Source organism: Podarcis erhardii (genome assembly GCF_964252035.2).
Source record: "Podarcis erhardii genome assembly, chromosome: 8".
NCBI classification, from domain to species: Eukaryota; Metazoa; Chordata; class Lepidosauria; order Squamata; family Lacertidae; genus Podarcis; species Podarcis erhardii.
The window spans coordinates 50,140,205-50,162,074 of record NC_138499.1 but is presented as its reverse complement, the minus strand read 5'-3'; the positions used below and the strand labels follow the sequence as shown (position 1 = coordinate 50,162,074).

The 21,870-nt window shown below is 41.6% G+C and overlaps 2 protein-coding genes across 14 annotated transcripts in view; one reads left to right on the top strand and one right to left on the bottom strand.

Annotated features, from left to right (window-relative positions):
* PPP4R1 (protein phosphatase 4 regulatory subunit 1) overlaps positions 1 to 4,327 on the top strand; it is a 36,349-nt gene extending 32,022 nt beyond the window's left edge. For all 12 annotated transcript variants that reach the window (XM_081873856.1, XM_081873859.1, XM_081873855.1 and 9 more), the window contains 4 exons: positions 884 to 1,004; positions 1,099 to 1,233; positions 1,697 to 1,838; positions 3,234 to 4,327. In XM_081873856.1, coding sequence (XP_081729982.1) covers positions 884 to 1,004; positions 1,099 to 1,233; positions 1,697 to 1,838; positions 3,234 to 3,397 — 562 coding nt within the window. In that variant the 3' untranslated portion in view covers positions 3,398 to 4,327. The remainder of the gene's footprint in view (positions 1 to 883; positions 1,005 to 1,098; positions 1,234 to 1,696; positions 1,839 to 3,233) is intronic.
* A 1,788-nt stretch (positions 4,328 to 6,115) lies between these two features.
* The window catches only part of RALBP1 (ralA binding protein 1), a 28,441-nt gene continuing 12,686 nt past the window's right edge, over positions 6,116 to 21,870 (bottom strand). For both annotated transcript variants that reach the window (XM_081873866.1, XM_081873867.1), the window contains 7 exons: positions 19,908 to 20,257; positions 16,301 to 16,462; positions 15,580 to 15,711; positions 14,450 to 14,557; positions 11,534 to 11,655; positions 10,982 to 11,102; positions 6,116 to 8,932 (listed from right to left, as the gene is read on the bottom strand). In XM_081873866.1, the coding sequence (XP_081729992.1) occupies positions 8,639 to 8,932; positions 10,982 to 11,102; positions 11,534 to 11,655; positions 14,450 to 14,557; positions 15,580 to 15,711; positions 16,301 to 16,462; positions 19,908 to 20,257 (1,289 nt within the window). In that variant the 3' untranslated portion in view covers positions 6,116 to 8,638. The remainder of the gene's footprint in view (positions 8,933 to 10,981; positions 11,103 to 11,533; positions 11,656 to 14,449; positions 14,558 to 15,579; positions 15,712 to 16,300; positions 16,463 to 19,907; positions 20,258 to 21,870) is intronic.

The window sequence follows — 21,870 nt, the reverse complement described above, 5'->3', positions numbered from 1 at the left end:
TGCTAGACCTGATTATTATTAATATAGAATTATAATACCACTTCTGTTTGGGCACAGTTTAGGTTCTGAGAAGACCCACTAGTGGAAAGACACACTAGCTGCTTGTTTTTTATTACACTTGCCAGATGAGAGGCTGAAACTTAGGGTCTATGTATAGTTAAGTAAAAAGTATTTTTTTTGTGTTCAGTGGGACTTAGTCCCAAGAAAATTCAACTCATTGGAATTTATTGCTGAGTAAGCATGCTTGGAATTGTAGTGTGTGGATCTTTTAGATCTGAGAAAGAGCAGAACCAAACCTCTCCACCCCATCAGCAGCACAAGGGCATGCTCCATTTCAGCTCCAGAAAGAGGCTGCTGAGGTGCCTTATAATGAATGAACACTCCAGCAGCAATTGGTGGCCATTAGAGCAGGTGGTAAGAGTTCCTCCTGCACTGTAGTTTTTCTTCAGAGAGACTACTCAATCAGGCTGGAACCCACATCTCTGCTTTTCTATGCCAGTGTGGTGTGTAGAGCCAGTGTGGTGTAGTGGTTAAGAGCAGTGGACTCGTAATCTGGTGAACTGGGTTCGATTCCTCACTCCTCCACGTGCAGCTACTGGGTGACCTTGGGCTAGTCAGACTTCTCTCTGAAGTGTCTCAGCCTCACTCCCCTCACAGAGTGTGGTGTTGTAGGGGAGGAGGGGAAGGGAGATTAGCCGCTTTCAGACTCCTTAGGGTAGTGATAAAGCGGGGTCGTCTTCTTCTTCTTCTTCTTCTTCTTCTTCTTCTTCTTCTTCTTCTTCTTCTTCTTCTTCTTGGAATATTCACCTTTGCTTGCAGCACATAGCTTCATTTTCATGATTGGTTAGCAATTTTAAGTCCTTTGTTTATTTTATTTTTGTAGGCAGCTGATCTTGCTTCTAGATCTGTATAGTGCCAGAGACATATACGATTACCTACGACCTATTGCTCTCAGTCTTTGTGCAGACAAGGTTTCCTCTGTTCGTTGGATTTCCTTCAAACTGGTATGAACTATAATGTAAACGTTAAAAATGGAATTTGACTTAGTAACCATTTTAGCAGGTAATCCATGTATTGGGTTCTTTGCGTATTTTCTAGGTTAGTGAAATGGTAAAGAAGCTGTATAGTGCTCCACCGCCAACATTTGTGGTCGATCTCATGAATGAACTGGTTGAAACGTTCTGCAGGTGCCAAAAGTGGTCTGGCAGGCAAACGTTCGCCTTTATTTGCCAGGTAAGAGATTCATGATTTTTTCTTATTTTCTTGACATGTAAGCCACTGCTACAAAGTTACAAGTTTTTCCATTTTCAACACTGAATTATTTCTGGATTCCAGAGTTTGATCATGGGTACAATAGGAAGTTAGTAAGAGTAGCTAACTGGATAGTATTTGTGAACTCTGCTCCTTACAAAAAGATAAAGAGCTTTTGGAGGTTGAGCCTAATGATGGTTATCATTCTCTTGTCCTAATTTAATGTGTGTTATCCAAAAATATGTCTCCTTGAAGCTTTCCATGTGGATGGCTAGCTGTGTGTATCAGTGGAGAAGGGGGATGGGTGGGGAGCAGCCCCAAATCCAAGAAAGCAAAAAGAAGAGAGCTTCAAAATGACCCTATAGAATATATTTTATTGCTATTTTAGAGGCTTTGTTCATGCTTTTTGGGGAAGTCTAAAACAGTTACTTTATCTTCTTTTCAGACTATCATAGAAGATGACTGCCTACCAATGGATCAGTTTGCTGAGCATCTATTGCCCCATTTACTGCTCTTGGCCTCAGATAGAGTTCCAAACGTTCGAGTCCTACTTGCAAAAACATTAAGGCAAACGCTTCTAGAGAAAGGTTTGTGGACTCAAGTACTCTTGCTGCATTTCCTGCTCTGTAGAAATCACACATTTCCTGTGTGCATCCTTACAGTGTACTATTAGCTAGTAAATGTACTCTCATGCCATTGTTTTTTCCTCAAGCACATCTTTTGTTCTGGACTGGTTCCTGATGTTTGAAATACTTGTAACAAGGGATGAAAAAAAGTTAACATCTAGGAGGTTGTGGGAATTTCCTAGGTACCAGACTGGAAGCAGAAATGGAAATTCTAACACAGGAAGCCCCCAAGAAAGGTTCCTCCTCACATGGAAAAACTCTTTAAGATTCTGTGCATCTTCTAGAGCAGGAGTGGCTAATTTTTTTGGCCTAAGAGTTGCATTCAGCCTTGGCCAGTACTTCAGGGTCTACATTAGCTGAGAACGGGGGTTATGGCTGCCTCTCTGCATGATTTGCATTCCTATCAGGGTGCTGGGCTTTGTTCACTTCAGCACAGTCTCTATTCTCCCCTTCCTTTTTGCCACTGACACCAAAACTGATGCAATCCTAGAGGACCGGAAAAGTTGCTGGGACAGGCCAGGTCAGCTACCCATAGAGGAATCATATCCAATTGGCAGGAGTTTTCACTTGAGACATGGCTGAAAAACGTAAAGAGGTGCTGGTAGTATTATTTATTCTGCTTGCATTCTACACCTTTGCAGCCATTTATGCACCATAGTTAAAACGTATAAAAACTACAAAACCAAAACAACAGCACGAGACAACAAACACATTGGTAACACTGCTAGGTCCAGGGTATTGAAGCTTGGGTGAAGAAGTATGCCGTTAGCAGCACAGGGGACAACTGCCATTCCCCAGGGAAAGAATTCCACCATTGGGGCATTGCCCTGTGTTGTGCCACATTATCAAGGACCATGCCCATTGGTGGGATCAAGAGCAGGGTCTCCCCTCCTGATCTCAAAACAAAGGTCAGTAGGTAAGGGACAGGCATTCCTTTAAGTACTTGGGTCCTAAGCTGTACACAGTAGGTCACAGGCATCCAGTACAGTGCTTTAAGGATCAGTGACTTTTCCCTGCTCAACCTTATGCAGCACAGATGATTTCTCAGTGAATGTTGATTATAACTAACACCTTAAAATTGAGCCAGAAGAATGTGGGAGCCTGTGCTGTATACTTTCTGCAACCTAGTCATGATAAGCATGGTCTGTTGTTTGTTTGTTTATGCCAAATTATAATATATATAAATGATTTAAAATGTTAGTCTTTGTATGCATTTTGTATAAATGTTCTGTACTGGCAGCAAAAAAAAATAGCATTGACTTTGCATCCTAATTTGGGGTTTTATAAGAAGCATATCTTTTATGATGCTACCTTTTCCTTTATAAAAAAAGATTCTCTTGCTTTTTCTCCATACAGAATATTTTTTAACATGTGTCAGTGCTCACCAAGAAGCAGTGGAGCAGACAATTGTGGCCCTCCAAATGGATAATGATAATGACGTAAAATACTTTGCAAGCATCCACCCTGCCAGTACCAAAATTGCAGATGATGCCATGAGCACAGCCTCTTCAACTTACTAAAAGTAGCCCCTGAATGTTGCTATAATTTTAATTAAAAAACAAACCAAAAACATTACAAAATCGCAGGGCAATCCTCAAGTGCTCCTAAAATGGATGACTGAAACCTCTTTTTTTCCCATGGAGGAAGGAATTTCTTGCCAGACTTTTAACTTCAGTTGGATGTTATCTAAACCTGAAACCAAGGATTTTAAGAGTCAAGGAAAAATAAAAATAAACATTACCTGTTGAATCTTGACTTTAGAACAACTTTGCTCAGAGGATTGAATTTGCCACCAGAGCCTTAAATCTTCTGTCTTCCTGAATATGTGAAACTTGAATTGGCTGAGCATTTTCAGTGTAGAAGGGATGTGATTTCCAGAGACCGGCATTTGTTTTCTCCTGAGGAGTTAATGTAACAAGCTTTCCCCCTCTTAGGAACTGATAGCTGAAATTCTCATACCCTATAAAGGCAGATTTGTACCAAGAAGCAAGAGACACCTCCAGTATTAGCTATTAAAAGTTTTTATCCTTTAAAAGACTTAATTTGTATGCAGCTGGGCACCTCCTTAAGTGTGAATAGTTTTGATGTGTGTAAAAGAGGGAAAAGTAGAGATTTGGTGTTTGTTTTCTCCCCTTAAGGGCTCAGTGCTAACACTAACAAGAATTTGATTGTAAACCTTTAAACACAGCATATTGCTGTACTCATTAGCAGAAAACTCCACTGAGTACCTGTGTCCTAATGTGTTTTTCATGCTGGTCATGACCTGAAGGAAACCTGTTAGCACATGTACTTCACATCAGGTATTTTTAACTAGATCATGATCGGCTCTTCATATACTGTACATATCTGTGACCACTCTTGGGAGGGCTGCAGTCTTTAATCATGCTATTTCAAACTGTTGTGATAAAATGTTCTCTCCTTGTCCAAATAAAAAGAAAATTTATTAATAAGAGTGAATGAAATCTCCTTCTCTTAATACCGTATAAAAGCTTGCAAATAGGGAATGCTTTTATCAAGTCTCTCCTTTTCCTGTTCTGATGGTGGTATGTGGGTCTAAAATTGTGTGTTTAACTTCTCATGGCGATAGTGTGTGTGTGTGTGTTACCCAAGGACAGGTGGTTGTCCTACTCTGAAGAAATGTGTGTAACTGGTATTGTGTATGTATGTCCCCAGGCTGAAAGCTTGGTTCAAGAGTCATAATGGAGGGGACAGGGGACTGACAAATGCTGCACATGTTCATGGTGGCTAGTTATCGATGGGCAAAGTGGCTGTTAAAATCATGGGGTTAGAAATGCATAACGAATGCTGGTTCTGCCTTATTTCTTTTCATAGAGTAGTAGTAGCAGCTCCCTACTATGATATACTATGTTTAGTGATATCGGTTCTTTCACATATATATATGTCTGTCTATGTATACATGAATTTATATGCATACGCTACTACCTCAACTTGTGATGTTCAGATAAAACCATGGTGTTAGTTATTTGGAAGCTCTGAGAAGCTGCGCTTTCAAAGAAATGTGTTGAACTTGTTTGAACTAAAACATACTTTGTAAATCCGTAGAGACCAAGTATTCATGGCCAGATCCTGGCCTGATAATCAGTATTAGAAAACTAGGCTGCCTGAAAGTAGTATGGCACACTAATGCTCTGATGGAGTAGGAAGGCTGGGTTGTAACCATGTGGCATGGGGTGTTTCAGTTCAGACAGCGTCCTAAATCTCATGCAGTCTCCTGGAGAATGTTCACAGTGAGCCATGATGCTGCCCCTACCACCTTCCTTTGACTTGTTTTTGTATTGTTTTTTTCAGTGTGTCTAATGCTGGTATGTTTCTGTATTGAAGTGCTCTTTTTATCTTTTTTAGAACTATAGGCTCCTTTATTCCTTGAGCTACATTTTGGGCTTTTTTTTAATGGTTGTATTCATGCCCTGCTTTTTACAGTTTCAGTGGTTTCTCATCCAAGGGTCTATAGCAGCATCTGACTACTTGGTGCACCCCATATTGTCTATTAGAAAGCACCACAATCTGGAAAAAAGCATACCCATTTCTGAGTTCATGCAGCCTTTTAAAAAAATATTTAAACCTGCACTTGCTTTCATAAAAGTGTTAGAATAAATGTACAGTGATTAATTCAACCAGTTCTTCATATTCATGTGGTTCACTAATCTTTTTCTTTCAGCTTGTTCTTTCCCATCACCTGCCGTCTAGTGGAAAAACATACTCGTTTTGATCATAACATGTCAAACTTGCCAGATTTTTTTTGTACTGTGTTACCACACAGACAGCTGCTTAATATTTACTTTAGCTATCATGAAGCAGCAACAATTCTGACTGCAAATTAACGGTGCAAATGTATGCACATCTATTCAAAAGCAAGCCTTATTGAATTTGCTCCCATCTCAAGAGACTGCAAATGCTGTCTGTCGGTGTTCCCAGTTGCAGAGTCTCTATTACACAACACTTCCCCATTTCCCCAAAAGCCTTACATGTGCCTGTACAAGTCACATTTGGACAGCAACAAGTGCTTGAGATAGTTACAGCTTGCAGTGGATATCAACCTAGAAGCTGCCTTGCATGGAATCAGATCACTGAACTGTTGAGCTCAGTACTGTCTGCGCTACTTGGTAACACCACTCCAGGCTTTCAGATGGGATATTCCTAGCTCTTTCTGGAGCTGGTAGGTATTGAACCTGTCCAAGTTGTTTGTTGTTTCCTGTAGTTAAATAAAACCACTTGCAGATGGCGGTAGAATTTATTTACTTGATTAACATGGTATTGACAAAATAGAAGTTAACCAGCAGCAAGATATTTGCTTGATGAACATTGATTATATAAAGGTTTGACAATTTAATAGAAATTAGTGAGAATTTAAACAAAAAAAAAAGTTTAAATACTGCCAGAAAATATAAAATGTATGTAACAGGCAAAGGAAAATGCTTTATGCACACACAACCGTCATCTGACCAGTCCCCATAAATTCTTTTCTTCAAGGTTTAAAAAAATAAGCTGTTCTCTGTAACATATATCAAGGCGTTATTTGTACAAAATAAAATCATGGCCAATGATTCATAAGCAGTGCAATAGGCAAAGAAAACCACACCAAACAAAATAAATAATGCAGACTAGAAACTATGGTAAATAAGCTATAAAGCACCCTGTGGAATCTGTTCTACATTACTGAGATGACCAATTCAATTAAACTGCGCTTTTAAAAATGGGTGCTGCTGAAATACAAACGTTACCAAAACAATTTGTTGCTGGCAACAGAAAATGATCAAGCAAAAGGAAGCAGCTCTCCATCAGGAATTGTTGGAGGACATCTGAATAGCTTGAACTTGTGTACAAAGAGAGGTGTATATTACCTGATTAAGCCACATTGTCCAACAGCTTTAATTACTCAGAAGTTCACAAATATGCTCACCATGGCTAGTGTCCCATTGTCCTTTGGAAAGAACGATGAGCCACAGTCCGCCTCCTGAGCTTGGAGTTAAGGATTTGTCTCAGTAGTCACACTATACTTCAGAGTAGCTTAGGGTGCCCCAAAATCACTGCATGACTCTCAAGGATGATCAACCATTCCCTTCCTAGCCTCAATCCTTAGAAGGGGGCAGTTGCTTCTCTGTGTCATGCTGTCTCCTAGGCATTCCACATGCACCAGAAGCACAGTGCAACTTCTGTGACAATCCTGGAGACATTTGCATGCTTCTCAGGGGCACAGTACAATGGCACAGGTGATTTCCCACCACCTTTCTAGCTCCAGGAGGAGGTCAGAGTTCTTTGTGTTGCACTGTACTTGAAAGTACTCTGCATCTCAGAAGAACAGTACATCAAAAATAAACTCCAGCCCCTTTCCAAGCTTGGCAACCACAAATTGGGGGCTGCTTATTAAGTGAAAATGTGTGGGTCCCTGTTAAATTATCAAAGCATTATCCACAAATATAGGAATAAACTTTAAAAAGAAATGAACAGAGTCTGCATTATGAGGTGCTGGCTATTTACTTATACGGTGCTTGTATTCTCACCTGTAAGGAACATACATTTCCTAGTTAATAAGTCCTATACTTAAGTGCATTGCCAAGGTTTAACAGATCTTTGTGGGTAACTTTCATTTATGGGGCTGTGCTCATCAGTCTTTGCATCTCAGCTTTACGTATAGGTCCATACAGCTTTAAAAATGTCAAATGAGAATGAGAACATGCTGAATAACACTAATGTTTTGCCCTTGGAGACCTTCCATCCACTCAGGACAAGTCTACTTTGTAATGCTCCACTGCTCATAATCTGTACCAAAAGCACAAGCAAGAGTGAGTAAAAAGATAGAAATTACAATGGAGAGCAAAGAAATTCACAAAGCAAGTAAATGTATGGTTATGGGTTGGAACTGATTCTGACCCAAGAGCCACTTCACACATTATCTTTCACCAGCACAGTGGAAAAAATGTGAACACTATTATGGATGATAGTTGCATTTATCTATTTTGTTGCTGCCAACTGTGGCTTCCCAACGTGTGTGTGTGTGTGTGTGTGTGTGTGTGTGTGTGTGTGTGTGTACAGCAAAATAGAAACAAGCATGATCTGCACATGACACATACATAGACATATGCAGCCTTTTAAATAAGCCCATACAACTTATTAACAGGCTAGTTTTTTAAAAAAATCCAGGCTACGAAGCTAGTTGCTTAGATTTCCAAGTTGGCTGCAGAGGAAAGGAAGATCCCTCCTCTAGAGTCAATACTAAAAAAAAGGCCTTCTGTCAAGTGGTATGGTGAAAAAGGAACAGAGCAATCCATCCCTCTCCCACCAGCCTATACAACTGGCGGGAAATTCTACTGCCTATGGCTACCAGGAAGAGTGGCCAATTACAAGGCTGGGTATGTAGGCTTTCCCCCTACACTAAGTGTAGTGAAATGATATGCATGAAGTAGCCCTTAGGAAGAAAACACATGAGAGAATTTCCAAGACTTCTTCAGACCCAACTGTTTGAAAATAAAACTTCCCAGCGAGTCATTTATTGTCACCTGATGCCAGTATCTGACGTCGCAAAGTAACAGCTGTGCTGCACCCTCTTCCCCATCTCAAATTGCTTTGTCCTTCCAAATAACCTGAGCCTGATAGGCAGAAGCCACAGGTAGGGAGGAGACAAAATGTCTCCAGGGTGTAAAAGACAACCTATTTACAGAATATACATGCCTCAGATTTACAGTAAGTTGCACAGTCCTGGCTTTGCCCCAGGTGCTCTCCTGAATACCTTAGGAATCCAATTAAATTGGTGTTTCCTTTCGCTCCTTGCTTGGCGATGGCTTCACTGGCTCCTTGATTGCCTTTGGCTGCTCTTTCGCTGCTTTTGTCTCTGGGACAGTCTCTCTTGGCGGCTGGGGCTGCTGCTGCTGCTGCTGCTGCTGGGATGTGCCTGCCCGTTTCTCAAGCTCTTCTTCTTCCTGCACCTGCTGCTCCGATTTTGCTCGCTGCATCTGCAAGAGCCGGAGCTGCACTCGCAATTCAATGATGGCCTCTCGCTCTTCATGAATCGCTTGGTTCAGATGGTTGTTCTTAATCTTTATCCAGCACAAGAGGGAGGGAGGGGGGAGGGTCACTTCAGCTACAAACAGCTACTTATGCGGCTAATGAATCGTTAATAGAGCATCACACAATGTAACTTTTCCTTGGAAGGGGCACAAGTATGTTCATGGGAGAAGGGTTAGAAATGACGCGTGTGGAAAATCCAGCCCAGGAGGAACTGGGTATTTATAACCACAGGAGATTAAACAGCGACACAAGATGCTGCTAACTCCCTCTCCACTAGAGAAGGTTCTTGCAGTAATCACAAGTTTAAAATTGTGGGTCTTTCCTCCCTAGCATTCACTGGGAAATTACATTTGTTTATACAGTTTGCATTTTCACTTTACTCTGAACTTCTGTGTGCCCACAAGTATTACAAAAATGAAGGTAACATGGTTGCTTTGAATGTGAGGTGCAAATCCCTAGTTCAGATTGTACTAGAAGTGAAATCCCAGGTTCAGTGGGACTTACTCTCAGGATAGTTAGTGCAGGGTTGACTTAGTTGAGTCACTGTCTCTTAGCCTCACTCTTCCACCTGCAATATGGAGGCAACAGTGACCTACCTTAGAGGTTGCTGAATGGATTACAGAGATAATACGGTGGAACCTTGGTTCTCGAACTTAATCCGTTCCAGGAGTCCATTCGACTCCTGAAACTGTTCGAAAACCAAGCAGAAGCTGTGTCAGACGTTTGGCTTCTGAAAAACGTTCACAAACCGGAACACTCACAATTTGGGAGCCGATTTGTTTAGGAGCCAAGCCATTTGAAAACCAAGGTATGACTGTATGTAGCAAGGTATGAAGCACTCGGAGTACTCTACATCGTTTTTATTTTAAAACGCCAGTAGTTAATAACATTAAGACCTTTTATATTGTAACATGTAGGGAGCAAAAACCCTATTTAGGAAATTCTGCAGGTTAAGTTATTTTGGATGCTTTACATCAGGTAGTTGATTCATATTTGTAATTTTGTATTGTTCAACTAAGTTAATTGTTTAATTAATTTGTTAGCATTCAAATTTTCCACAAGGAAGCATGCTTTGGAAGAAATGCATAGGAAGCCAGAGGATTATTTGCAGCTCCCAAGCTTGAAAAAATCCTAATTTCTGCATTGGTTTTGAGGTAGTAACAAAGCAAGATATAATCCAGAGACCTCATCAACAACTCGAAAAAATTCCCATCTAAGATTTAGCTTCAGAGAAGAATTTTGTATTTCCAGTTCATTCAGTGATTCTTTGGCAACAGTCTCTCTCACGTGTTTTTATGTAGTTTTTGTGATTTCACATATCTATGTATTATTGTTACTATATAAAGTAATTAAAATAAATGCATATAATACAATCGTTTCCATTAGTAATGGAGATTATGTAACTTGTGCAATTTCCTTGCCAGTGCTGGGAAGACCAGCAGGGAAGGTGTATTAAAGATTACAAAAGCAACACTAGGAAGGGCAAGAGTCATAATTTGCAATATAAATGTGGCAATAGTACAATATAATTTAATCTTTTAAGTGTCCACCCTTCCACATTTTTAATTATAATTTTAATATTTATTAAGTTACATAAGATAGTCAAGTTATTGTAAAATATAATAAAGCAATTAAGAATGTTTTTAGATCTGAAGACACACCCAGTATTTGAAAATGTCTATTCTATATTCGTCAAACCAGTAAGGCAGCAATTCAGTTGAAATGTATCACTAGTCCTAAGAACATACTGTATATGTAGCTCCAATATTGTTTTTCTATTTCCCAAGCTAAAGCAATGGAAACTAGTAAAAAGTAGTTAACCGCTATATCTGCCCACCCCCCTGAAAATTGCCAGCACTAGCAGAACTACATATATTCAAGACATTTTCAATGAAAACAACCTCATGCCTGCCAAAAACAGGTTGTGATTCATTAGGTGACAGAATGAGGCGTATCAGTGTTTTCAGATGACATACACAGACAGACCTGCCATAAATATTCTGATCCTTCTCCTGATTAAACCTCTCAGCTCTACAAAAAGTTTAATGAATAAATATTTTGCAGTAGTGCAGTCTCACCTCCAGTTCTTCATTCTGCCTCTGCAAGTCTTCCAAGATTATTTGTAGCTCTTCCTCATCTTCACTCTCACTCTCACTTTCAGAAGAATATTCTTCGGTTTCGCTTCGACCATGCTGCCGACTAAAACAGATGAGCACGTTTGATTTTTTTAAAGCTTACTTCACTATTTGCCTAGATTGCTATACAGCATTAATCAATTGCCACATAATGGACATGATCTGGAGCACAAATACATGTTTACTGTATGGTATACTGTATATGGAGAAGTGTCACTAAACATATACTTTCAAATCTTACACTTAGAACACTTTTCAAGAAGCTACTTACAGAACCACCAAAACATAGAACCACTCTGTTAATAGGGTAAAATTCAACAGCCTATTAAGTTTACTGGATTTTACTAAGATTCAAGCCAAAATGTAGTGTTAGGATGATGTAGTCGAAAATAGCCAAATGGTGCAATGTAATTATCCTTCCATCACAGTATGAGCATATTGCTTTAAAAATGTTATTTTAAAATTCAGAAAGCTTGATTCCAGAGAGGTTGTTACCTTTGAATTTCCGCTATTTCTGCTTGGAGGCGATCTATTTCCTCTTTTTCGGTGGCAATTTGTCTGCGCAAAAACTGCTCCATTGCCAGCAGCTCTTCTTGTTCTGTCAAAATCTCGTTCTCCTGCAAAAGATTAGATTACTTAAGCCTTTGGTTTATGGATCAGGGGTATTACACTGCAATTGCTATCCTTCCTTTCTTGACTAAACACATGAACTATAGCTTCTAAGGCTGCTGGGCAGGGGGTGGAGAAGGGAAGAGATGGTTAGGATGCTGACTAGGAAAGAAAGCACAAAACTCGCCGTGCCAAGACATCTCCCCATATAATTTTCCAGACCAAGGCATTTATCTCACCAACTGCACAACTTTATGGGAGGAAGTTCAATATACTGTTTGTTCTTTAGTGTACAAAACCACCATTTAGGCAGCTCTGCTTCCTCTCCTGATACCTAACCACTTGAATGCTCTCAGATCCAGTGGAAAACTGAAGCAATACATCCCACAGAAATCCTGAATAAGCAAATTTGGGACGGCCTGGTGGAGTTTGGGCTGTACTGCATGATTTAAGCTTGACTTATCAGTTACAGTACAGTGGTGCCCCGCAAGACGAACGCCTCGCAAGACGGAAAACCCGCTAGATGAAAGGGTCTTCCGTTTTGGAGGCGCTTCGCAAAACGAATTTCCCTATGGGCTTCCGTCGCAAGACGAAAGCCCATAGGGAAATCTCCGGGACAGCGGGGAAGCGCAGCGCGTCTTCCCCACTGTCCTCGGACCTCCTCCGAAGGCTGGCGGTGGGGCGGAGAGACCTCCTCCCGCCGCCAGCCTTCGGAAGGCTGCTCCGAAGGCTGGAGGCGGGAGGAGGTCTCTCCGCCCCACCGGCAGCCTTGGGAAGGCTGCTCCGAAGGCTGGCGGCGGGAGGAGGTCTCTCCGCCCCACCGGCAGCCTTGGGAAGGCTGCTCCGAAGGCTGGCGGCGGGAGGAGGTCTCTCCGCCCCACCGGCAGCCTTGGGAAGGCTGCTCCGAAGGCTGGCGGCGGGAGGAGGTCTCTCCGCCCCACCGGCAGCCTTGGGAAGGCTGCTCCGAAGGCTGGCGGTGGGGCGGAGAGCCCTCCTCCCGCCGCCAGCCTTGGGATGGCTGCTCCGAAGGCTGGCGGTGGGGCGGAGAGCTCTCCTCCCGCCGCCAGCCTTGGGATGGCTGCTCCGAAGGCTGGCGGTGGGGCGGAGAGCCCTCCTCCCGCCGCCAGCCTTGGGATGGCTGCTCCGAAGGCTGGCGGTGGGGCGGAGAGACCTCCTCCCGCCGCCAGCCTTCGGAAGGCTGCTCCGAAGGCTGGCGGCGGGAGGAGGTCTCTCCGCCCCACCGGCAGCCTTGGGAAGGCTGCTCCGAAGGCTGGCGGCGGGAGGAGGTCTCTCCGCCCCACCGGCAGCCTTGGGAAGGCTGCTCCGAAGGCTGGCGGCGGGAGGAGGTCTCTCCGCCCCACCGCCAGCCTTGGGAAGGCTGCTCCGAAGGCTGGCGGCGGGAGGAGGTCTCTCCGCCCCACCGGCAGCCTTGGGAAGGCTGCTCCGAAGGCTGGCGGCGGGAGGAGGTCTCTCCGCCCCACCGGCAGCCTTGGGAAGGCTGCTCCGAAGGCTGTCGGCGGGAGGAGGTCTCTCCGCCCCACCGGCAGCCTTCGGAAGGCTGCTCCGAAGGCTGGCAGTGGGGCGGAGAGCCCTCCTCCCGCCGCCAGCCTTGGGATGGCTGCTCCGAAGGCTGGCGGTGGGGCGGAGAGACCTTCTCCCCGCGCCAGCCTTCGGATGGCTGTCCTGAAGACTTGCGGTGGGAGGAGGGTTTTCCTTCCCACCGCCAACTTTCAGAATGCTGTTCTGAATGTTGGCATGGGGAGGAAAAACCCTCCTCCCACCGCAAGCCCCGGGAACAGAGGAGAAGCGCTGCGCGCCTTCCCCTCTGTTCCCGTACCTGTCCTGAAGGCTTGCGGTGGGGAGAAAAGCCCTTCTCCGCACCGCCAGCCTGGCAAGCGGTCTCCATAGGAACGCATTAATTGATTTTCAATGCATTCCTATGGGAAACCGTGCTTCGCAAGACGAAAAACTCGCAAGAAGAAAAAACTTGCGGAACAAATTAATTTCGTCTTGCGAGGCACCACTGTATTTTGATAACCTTGCCCTGGACCACATTTTTCTCTCTTTATGAAGGGAAGATTGGGGCATAGGAAGAATAAATGGGGAGGTGGGTGTTACTTGGGCACCTAAGGGACTGTTTTGGGGTGCATGACCAGAAATTAAAAAAGAACCAAGGATGGTAAAGAACGGGCATGGGATTCCTACAGGTAGCTGAGGAACAAGTAGCATTAGTAGGGATGACCAGTGTACTGCCAGAAATTGCAGGGACTGCTGGAAGGCAGCAATTCATTAAATTAACCAATACAGCAACTACTGAAAGGGCATCCTGTTATCTTGAATTAACAACATTTCTGTAACAACATTGTTAACTCAGAAGCCAGTGGTTGAAATCACTGTCTTCCCCCTCCACTCCCAAATAGTGAGGATGCCAGGGGTCTGAGCTCAGAAGGGTCCATTTTGGGATGAACAAGCAGTTCTACCAGCCTCATCAAGTGCTCACCAAGATCACCAGAAACAAAATGACCATTTGGAACTAAGCATGACATCTTTCTAGCCATCCCTGCCCCCCCTTTCAGATGCTCAATAAGATTAATTAGAATGCACCTACTGTATAAATTAAAAGTTTTGTTAAAGTAACAAAGAATTCTTAAAGTATCAAAGAATTCTTTCAAATATGAATGTCCGTTTCTCTCCAAGTCAGTTTGGCAACAGTTAAATGTTACCTTAATGAATAGTGAAAAGGGAAGAAGAAGAAGAAGAGGAAGAAAAATAAAAAATAGTGCATTCAACATCAGAAACTACCTGAGCGAGCAGAATATTAATAACTTCTTCATTCTCATTCATTTCCTCTTTGGAAACATCCTCCTTTGAAAGGCTGGCAATCTCTCGTGCAATCTTTGTTTCACACTCCTGCATTGAAAAAATCTTGATTAATGGCCACTGCCAAACATAGCCATATGGTTAAATGAAATTGTATCTAAACAGGAGCTCACAGAGGTTTTTGTGCTGTTATTATACTGAGAAAATATCTGAAGTTTTTCAAACTTCCTAAGGTAGCATTAGTGGGTCAGGTTAATCACTTGCTTTCCCTTCTAGGACAGATGGCGGTTAAATCTGTGCAGCTGCTTTTGATTCTCTGTGAAGAAGCAGACTGTGGGTTCCCCCAGCAGACAGATCAGTTGATTTATGCACTGTGGCAAGCAGACATTTTCACATACCTGAAGATATCGTGATTAACCACACAAAAGGCATTGGCCAATAAAGCCCAAGGCAATTACAACAAAAGTCTGAAAGGTAACCTTGTCAGAAGCTCAAACACCAAACTGTGAAACTGAGAGCCAGAAACTGTAAGCGTCCCAAGAGAAGAGCAGTCATCTAATGCAACATTTCTATCCCATGCCTTTGCAACAGAAACTCAGCACGCTTTAGAAGTGAAATATCAGGAATACACACAATTTTATCATTATCAGATGCCATGCTGGTACACCAGGCCATTTATTATTACAGGATAGGGTACCAAGGATCCCAATAATGAGATCCTGGAATTCAACCACTGTTGATGTGCAGCAGTGCCCAGTGTTTAAGGAACTTGAATCCCTGCCTCTGATGCTGTGTTAAGTAAGGACAACTACGCTGGACAGCAATGGTCAAAGGGAATCTCTGATTTAAGGATGGGGAAAAGAAGTAATATGCTGTGATACATTTTGATCCATCAGAACTATGAACAATCCCGCACTAGACTAGTTAAAAGCCTCCATAGCAGAAAGGAAGAACAGCTCTGTCTCCCCTGTCAGGGATAGCATGGTATTTTGATTAAGACAATGTTAGCTACTATTTCTATCACCAAAGCAAAAAACCAAATGAGGCAGCTTAGAAATTATGAGAGTACTCTTCCTGTCCAATTCGAGTGCATTACATGCAAAGAAACTCACTTGTCTTTTAGCTTCTCTTAGCTTCCTTTTGAGAGCAGTCAAAATTCTTTGCACCTCCCATAATCTCTCCTCTTTGGATAAATCTTTGATCCCCGCCTGTAGGTCTCGGTGTAAACAATTCAACAGGAATTCCTAGTAAAACACACACCATATTCAGCAATATTATTCAATTTCTAAGCTTAAAAAAACTTTTAAGAACATAAGAAGAGCCTGCTGGATCAGGCCAGCAGCCCATCCAGCATCCTGATATCACAATGGCGAACCAGATGTCTATGGGAAGCCCAAAACCGGGATCTGAATGCAATAGTAGTCTACCCACTTGCGAGTCCCAGAATAGCATTCAGAAGCATGGTGGAGGCAGAACATAGCCATTGTGAGTAGTAGCTGTTGATAGCTGGTGTAAACCTGCCCTGTTATTCCCCTGCCCCCCAACACACAATTGTCTACAATGGGAGGGGAAGCTTGAGGCTCCTTCATTTTTAGTTCTTACTTTCCAGTCAAAAAATTCTGGAGCCTTCTTCACCACCTCTTTTATTAAAGAAGTAGGAGAAGCAACTCTGTAGTTGAGATGTATCACATCCTATGTTAAAACCCAAACTTATTTCTTATAAAATGATGATAATTTCTCCTGTATGATTATTTGTCTGGTCAGTATGAAATTTGCCCTGTTTCAATATCATAATTCAACTAAAAGAGCCAAGAAAAGTACAAGTGCACCAACCTGTCTTCTAATTTCTTCTTTGATGCTTTCCTGTGTTTCAGGCAATGCTGGCATGGTTGCCATGTTAGACCAGCGTAGAGGCTTTGTCACCCGTTTCAGAATCACATTTCCAAAGAACTCTTGAACATGTGTGAAAAACACATACAAGACACGGTTGCTGATCTGAAAAGACGTAACAGTCAAATTACTACTTTTGACCTTCCTCTCTAATCACTTGGTCTGCAAACATCCACAGCATAGATGCTAAATAATTCTAACAGACCTAAGATATTCCTTCCTGTAACTTCCTGAACAGGCTAAAGACGCAGAGATCATGTTTAAAAATAATTAGCTGTTGAAATGTAATCATGTTAAAATCTAATGTAATCATGTTAAAATTGCGTAGTTTCCCCTAAAAATCACATAATTATCTGGGCGGAAATGTAATGGTCGACGCTTTGATCCTAAACAAGTTACTCATTTATGTCAATTGTAACCATCAGCAAATAAGAATTAAGTTCCAAATTGGCTTTAATAACAACTCCAGGCTGCTGCTACTGTTTGTTAACTCCAAAACTGTAAAGGCTCCAAAGGAATCTGGTAAATGTGTTTTTTGTTTAAATGTTGGGGTCTGACCACTTGCCACCTTCAGGCAAGGAGAAATTTTTATCCAGGAAAGGCTGAGTAAAGGATCTTACAGTTTTATTTTGTTTTACTTTTTCCTTTAAACTTTTTCCTTGACCTGCCTTTAAGAGTAATGTGGAGTGTTCTGCTCTGCAATAGCAGTACATTTTCTTCCAGTGCAACATGATCCGAAATCAATATTTGAGTTCATATCCACTAGCCTGATATGGGAGGGGTTCTGAGAAGAGGCCAAGGATGGACTAAATGACAGGTAGTTCTAGAACGGTAGAAGAATCCACAAAGGGAAGCTGCAAAAACCTTTCTGACAATCTTTCCTTTGTTCTTTTCACCATGATTTGGCTTTACAATAAAACGGCACCATTGGACTTCTCTTATTTAGGCAATAACAACTGCATTGTAACACCAGTTGCTCTAGTACTACAAAACAAAAGGGAAGAAGTTTCTGGCCTCTACCAATGGGAGGCTGCACCCCCTGCCTCCCAGGAAGAACACTATGGCAAACAGAAGATTAATTTATGGATCAGAGAAGGAACAGCTGCTCCAATGCTTGCTTACTTCTCCCTTTCCCATTCCTTTTATGAGATGTATATGAGATGTTGTGTCCGCAGGCAGAGACTGCCTTATATTTAATACACATATAGGCTTAGAAAATCTTAGGAGCTTTGGAAGTGTAAAATAACAGCAATACTATTATTCAACATTTTAATATAAATGGATTATGAAGGTGACGTTTCAAACGTGCACTTCTGACTGCCTAATCCTAATGCCCCAGTTTGATTCTCTTACATAACAGAAAACCAGAGACATCCATCCAGTCTGTTTCTACAAACTTCCTAAAATTGACTAGGCAAGAGCAGGTTTTTTAAATAAAGACTCTGTGCTGTTAGCCTTCTTTGTTAGTCTAAGCACTGGGAAATGGATCCCAGATGAAGTGTTAACTGTATATCTTGCAATCCCAAAATGTCAGAACTCTTAGAAAGCAAAATATTTGCTAAAATTTTATACTGTCAATTCCAGAATCTCCAGCTGAGTTAAAGCATTGATATAATGAGATCCTCTCTATGAAGTCTTTACGTAGTACTTTGTATGCCTGCAACATTTTAAAAAGTGCCTTTTTAACTCCCTACCTATAATAAGAATATTCAAAGCATAAAGTACTTTTTATCACTTGTCAGTCATTTTAAAAAACACAAGGAAGTATACACTGAGAAGAGATACTACTGTTCATGGCCTTGAAAACTGATTTGTTTTGGAATCTAGCTGTCACATTAGTTTCCAGAAAAAATCTGGAGTCTAGAAATATATGACTTTAATTGAACTTAATCCTACATATATATAACAAGATATGACAAGGTAATACCATGTTGCATTCATTTTACGTTGGCTGCTAAGAAGGGAGATGGAGCAAAGCAAAGACATCAAAGAACATTGCCTAATCCACATGCCCAAAAGTCTTCACTCTCTCATTGGATTACATAAAAATGACAGTGATATGAAAAAAACAAATATTACCTTGACTTCAATTCTCAACTGGGAATAATTGAAATTCAAAGATATAATGGAATAAATTTAAACAACAAAAAGTATAACACTATCAAATGATTTGATTTTTGTCTTGACTTTAGTTGATACATTGCACAAAAGGAGTTTCAACCAGAATATCTTGTTTAGCACTTGAACAACTGGTTTGACAGCATCATTATTCAATAATAAAATTAAAATGAGATTACTGTGATTAGTCATTCTGGAAGGAGATCAATGTATGTGATCTAAATTTGGAGCTGTGAAGGTAGCAGGTGGTTAAGCTCTCAGTACCTAGCCAAGTCCAGGTTCTAGTGCTTTTATACTGATATATGTAACTTATCATATGACTAACAGTGTAGTCCTTGTGTACTCAAAAGTTAGTTCACTGTGTTCAATAGGACTTAATACCTAGAAAGTATATTTTCTGCAACCCTTTCTCATGCCTGCATGGCCAAAGGCTTAAAAATGTCAACCATTTGGGATGCCAAAGACAGTGGCTTCTGATTTCAAAATTATCCAAGATTGTAAAGACATTACTAAATATATCAAAGAAAGGATGGCTGTTTTAAGCTTCAAAATCTCAAAAGTTGCTGCTGCTTGGTAAAGCTGGGTTTCGTTTGCATAACTTTCTTTCCCTGCAATGCTAATTGAGAGAACAGAAGTAATGAATGAGAGGGTATGTCAAATAAACCCTCAGCCAAAACAAATATCCATTCTGTTCTAGACCTTGGGAGGCTGGGGAGGAGGACACAAAGAGAACTAACACAGTCCCAGTTTAGGAGTGTCTAACGTGGCTCCCTTGCCTGAACACCATCTGGAACAATGGGCTCTGCAGGTACCATTTTACTGTACACCTGCTCTCTGATAGTTGCACACTGGTCTGGATTATGTAAGAGGGTGACTGGGTACTACCAGAAGGTCATTAAGTTTGATTTGTTGGTCCCAACTAACTATAAATGATAGCTTGGTGCATAATTAATTACATTTACATCCCCTCTTCCTCTGAAGAGTCAAAGCAGCTTCTATATGCATCCTACGCAGATCCCAACTCTGCTTACCTTCAGCAACATATGGATGTAGGCAGGGATATAGAGAGCGCAGTGGTTCTCAAAGAGTGTGGCCTGCTACGTTGGTGCGTTGGTGTGGCAGGAAAGGATAGCAAGTGTGGCGGGAAATTTCAAGGACAATCAAATAAACACCTAAACATTCCAGTGTAGTATAGTATAGCATCAGAATATATATATTTATTTGCAGAATATGGATAGATCTTTTCAAAATGAAGCACTGCTAGTTGTTGCTTCTTTTTGTGTCCCAATGTATTTCTTATCAATTAAAAATTCAGTGTGGCAAGAGCAAATTGTTATTCTGAAATAGGCCCAGAGAAGTAAGTCTGAAAACCACTAATATATATATAGAGAGAGAGAGAGAAGTAGGGAAAGAGAGAGCCTATTATGCATACCTGAACAGTTGGGCTGAGTACTATGGAAATGTTCTGTATATTCATTTTTGTTTCTAGTTCCTTTGCAATTACATGGTCCATGTGCACAATCAGCCAAGAAATTAGGAGATAGTTACACTCTGGTAGTTCTTTCAGGAGACGCTGGCACTCCTGCAATTTCTCAACCTCCAGGCTCTTCCCACAAGCATCTTCAAAGCGAGGCATGAGCTCTTTGGTAAGCAAGTTCTCAGGAAGTTCACGCAGATACTGTTTCAACAAGCTGGCTACCGTGTTAGGCTCATACTCCTCCAGGTTGGGGGATTCTTCTCGGTCGTATGCTGCTTTTAGCTCATCCACCTTTGATTTAATTCCTTAAAAAAAAGAATGATTTCACAAAGTAATTCCAAAAACAAAAAAAAACTAGAGCAATCACACATGTAAAGCACTCTCTTCATTTTGCAAAGTCACAAAACACCGGGGAAAGTACTCAAGTAAGTTTTATTCAGAGCAGACCCATTGAAATGAATGGATCTACCTTAGTTGCGTTCATTAATTTCAATAGGTCTGCTCTCAGGAAAACTTTGTTGAATACCACCCTGGGCTCTTAACTCAAGAAATAACACTACAACATGCTGACTGTAGATAAGGGTGTGGTGTACAATGGAAGAAGGAAGGAAGGTGCAGTAGGCTGTGTCTGCATGGTTTAGCACTGCGTGGATGAGCCAGAACAAGCCCAAGCAGAACAAACCCACAGTCTGACACCAGCTTGTTATGAAACTTGCCAGTTTGTTTTAAATTAGAATCCATGTTTCAAATGTAGTAACGATCCAGGATTCTGTGAAACTAAACTCTGCCAAAATGCACCTCAAGACCATGACGGAAGAGAATGATGCATCCAAGCCTGACAAGTCACTCAGGCTCATCCTTGGGTGTTAAACCATAGTTTTGTGTATTTTGTGGGTGCATCCAGGGTCTCCAATTTACAGCAAAAGCAGGTAGAGGAGAAACAGCAGAGACAGTGGTTGGATGGTGACTTTTTGATTTGGAATTTCGACCATCTCTTTAATTTGTTTAATAATAATAAACCACACCCATGTTCTGATGTGTCTGATGTGTTGTACACTATCCACTTTCAATCCTTATTTCTAAGAACACACCTGGTCATCAAAGGCCACTAAAATTCCATGCAGGCAAGTGCATGGAATTCTATGCTGATGAATGAGCACACTGGTGGAGGAGAGACAAACTGCTCTGCTGTCCTCTGCCAGCGTGTTCAGTTTCCATGCTAGCCACAGAGGAAGGACAGGCACAGAAATGCAGAAGGCTTAAACACCCATCTACACCACTAGTCTGCTAGGAGGCAGGTTAGTAAAAATAAAATAAAGCAAGGTTGCAGGATACCAACTTTTATGGACTTACTTACAAGTCAGTTATAATCAGAGTACTTTACTTCTCTGCATTGTTCAGACTTGCCCGAACACTTTCCAATGCTTGCACAAATTCCCTTTCAAGCTTAAATTCCAAGCAGTATCCATATCTACTACCCAGAGAAGGACACTTTACACTGTCATGATCATACTGCAGCACAGCCTGGCATAGTAAAGGATATAAACCTATGAACCTCAAAGATCAGAAAATTATATTTCTGCAAGAAATAGTGACATAGTGTCAATAAAAGTGTGGCTATGCTTTCATATTTATGTTTCACTAATGTGCAATGTTTGCACTAAACATCTCTTCAAAATATTTACTTCCTGTGCAGTTTTGTCTTTAAATTCCACCTTGGAATTTGCATTTCAGTTCCTGTCAAAACAGCTTGTGCATTGCATTTCGATCACGGGCATGATGCCTCTCACAGGTGGCATTCACAATTCAAAATACAGCTGTATAATTAAATAAATGACTCAATCATTGTTACTTTTATGTGGATCAAGGGTTACACAACTACTGTGGCTGCTAATTATCTTGGCATTACCACCGGGGT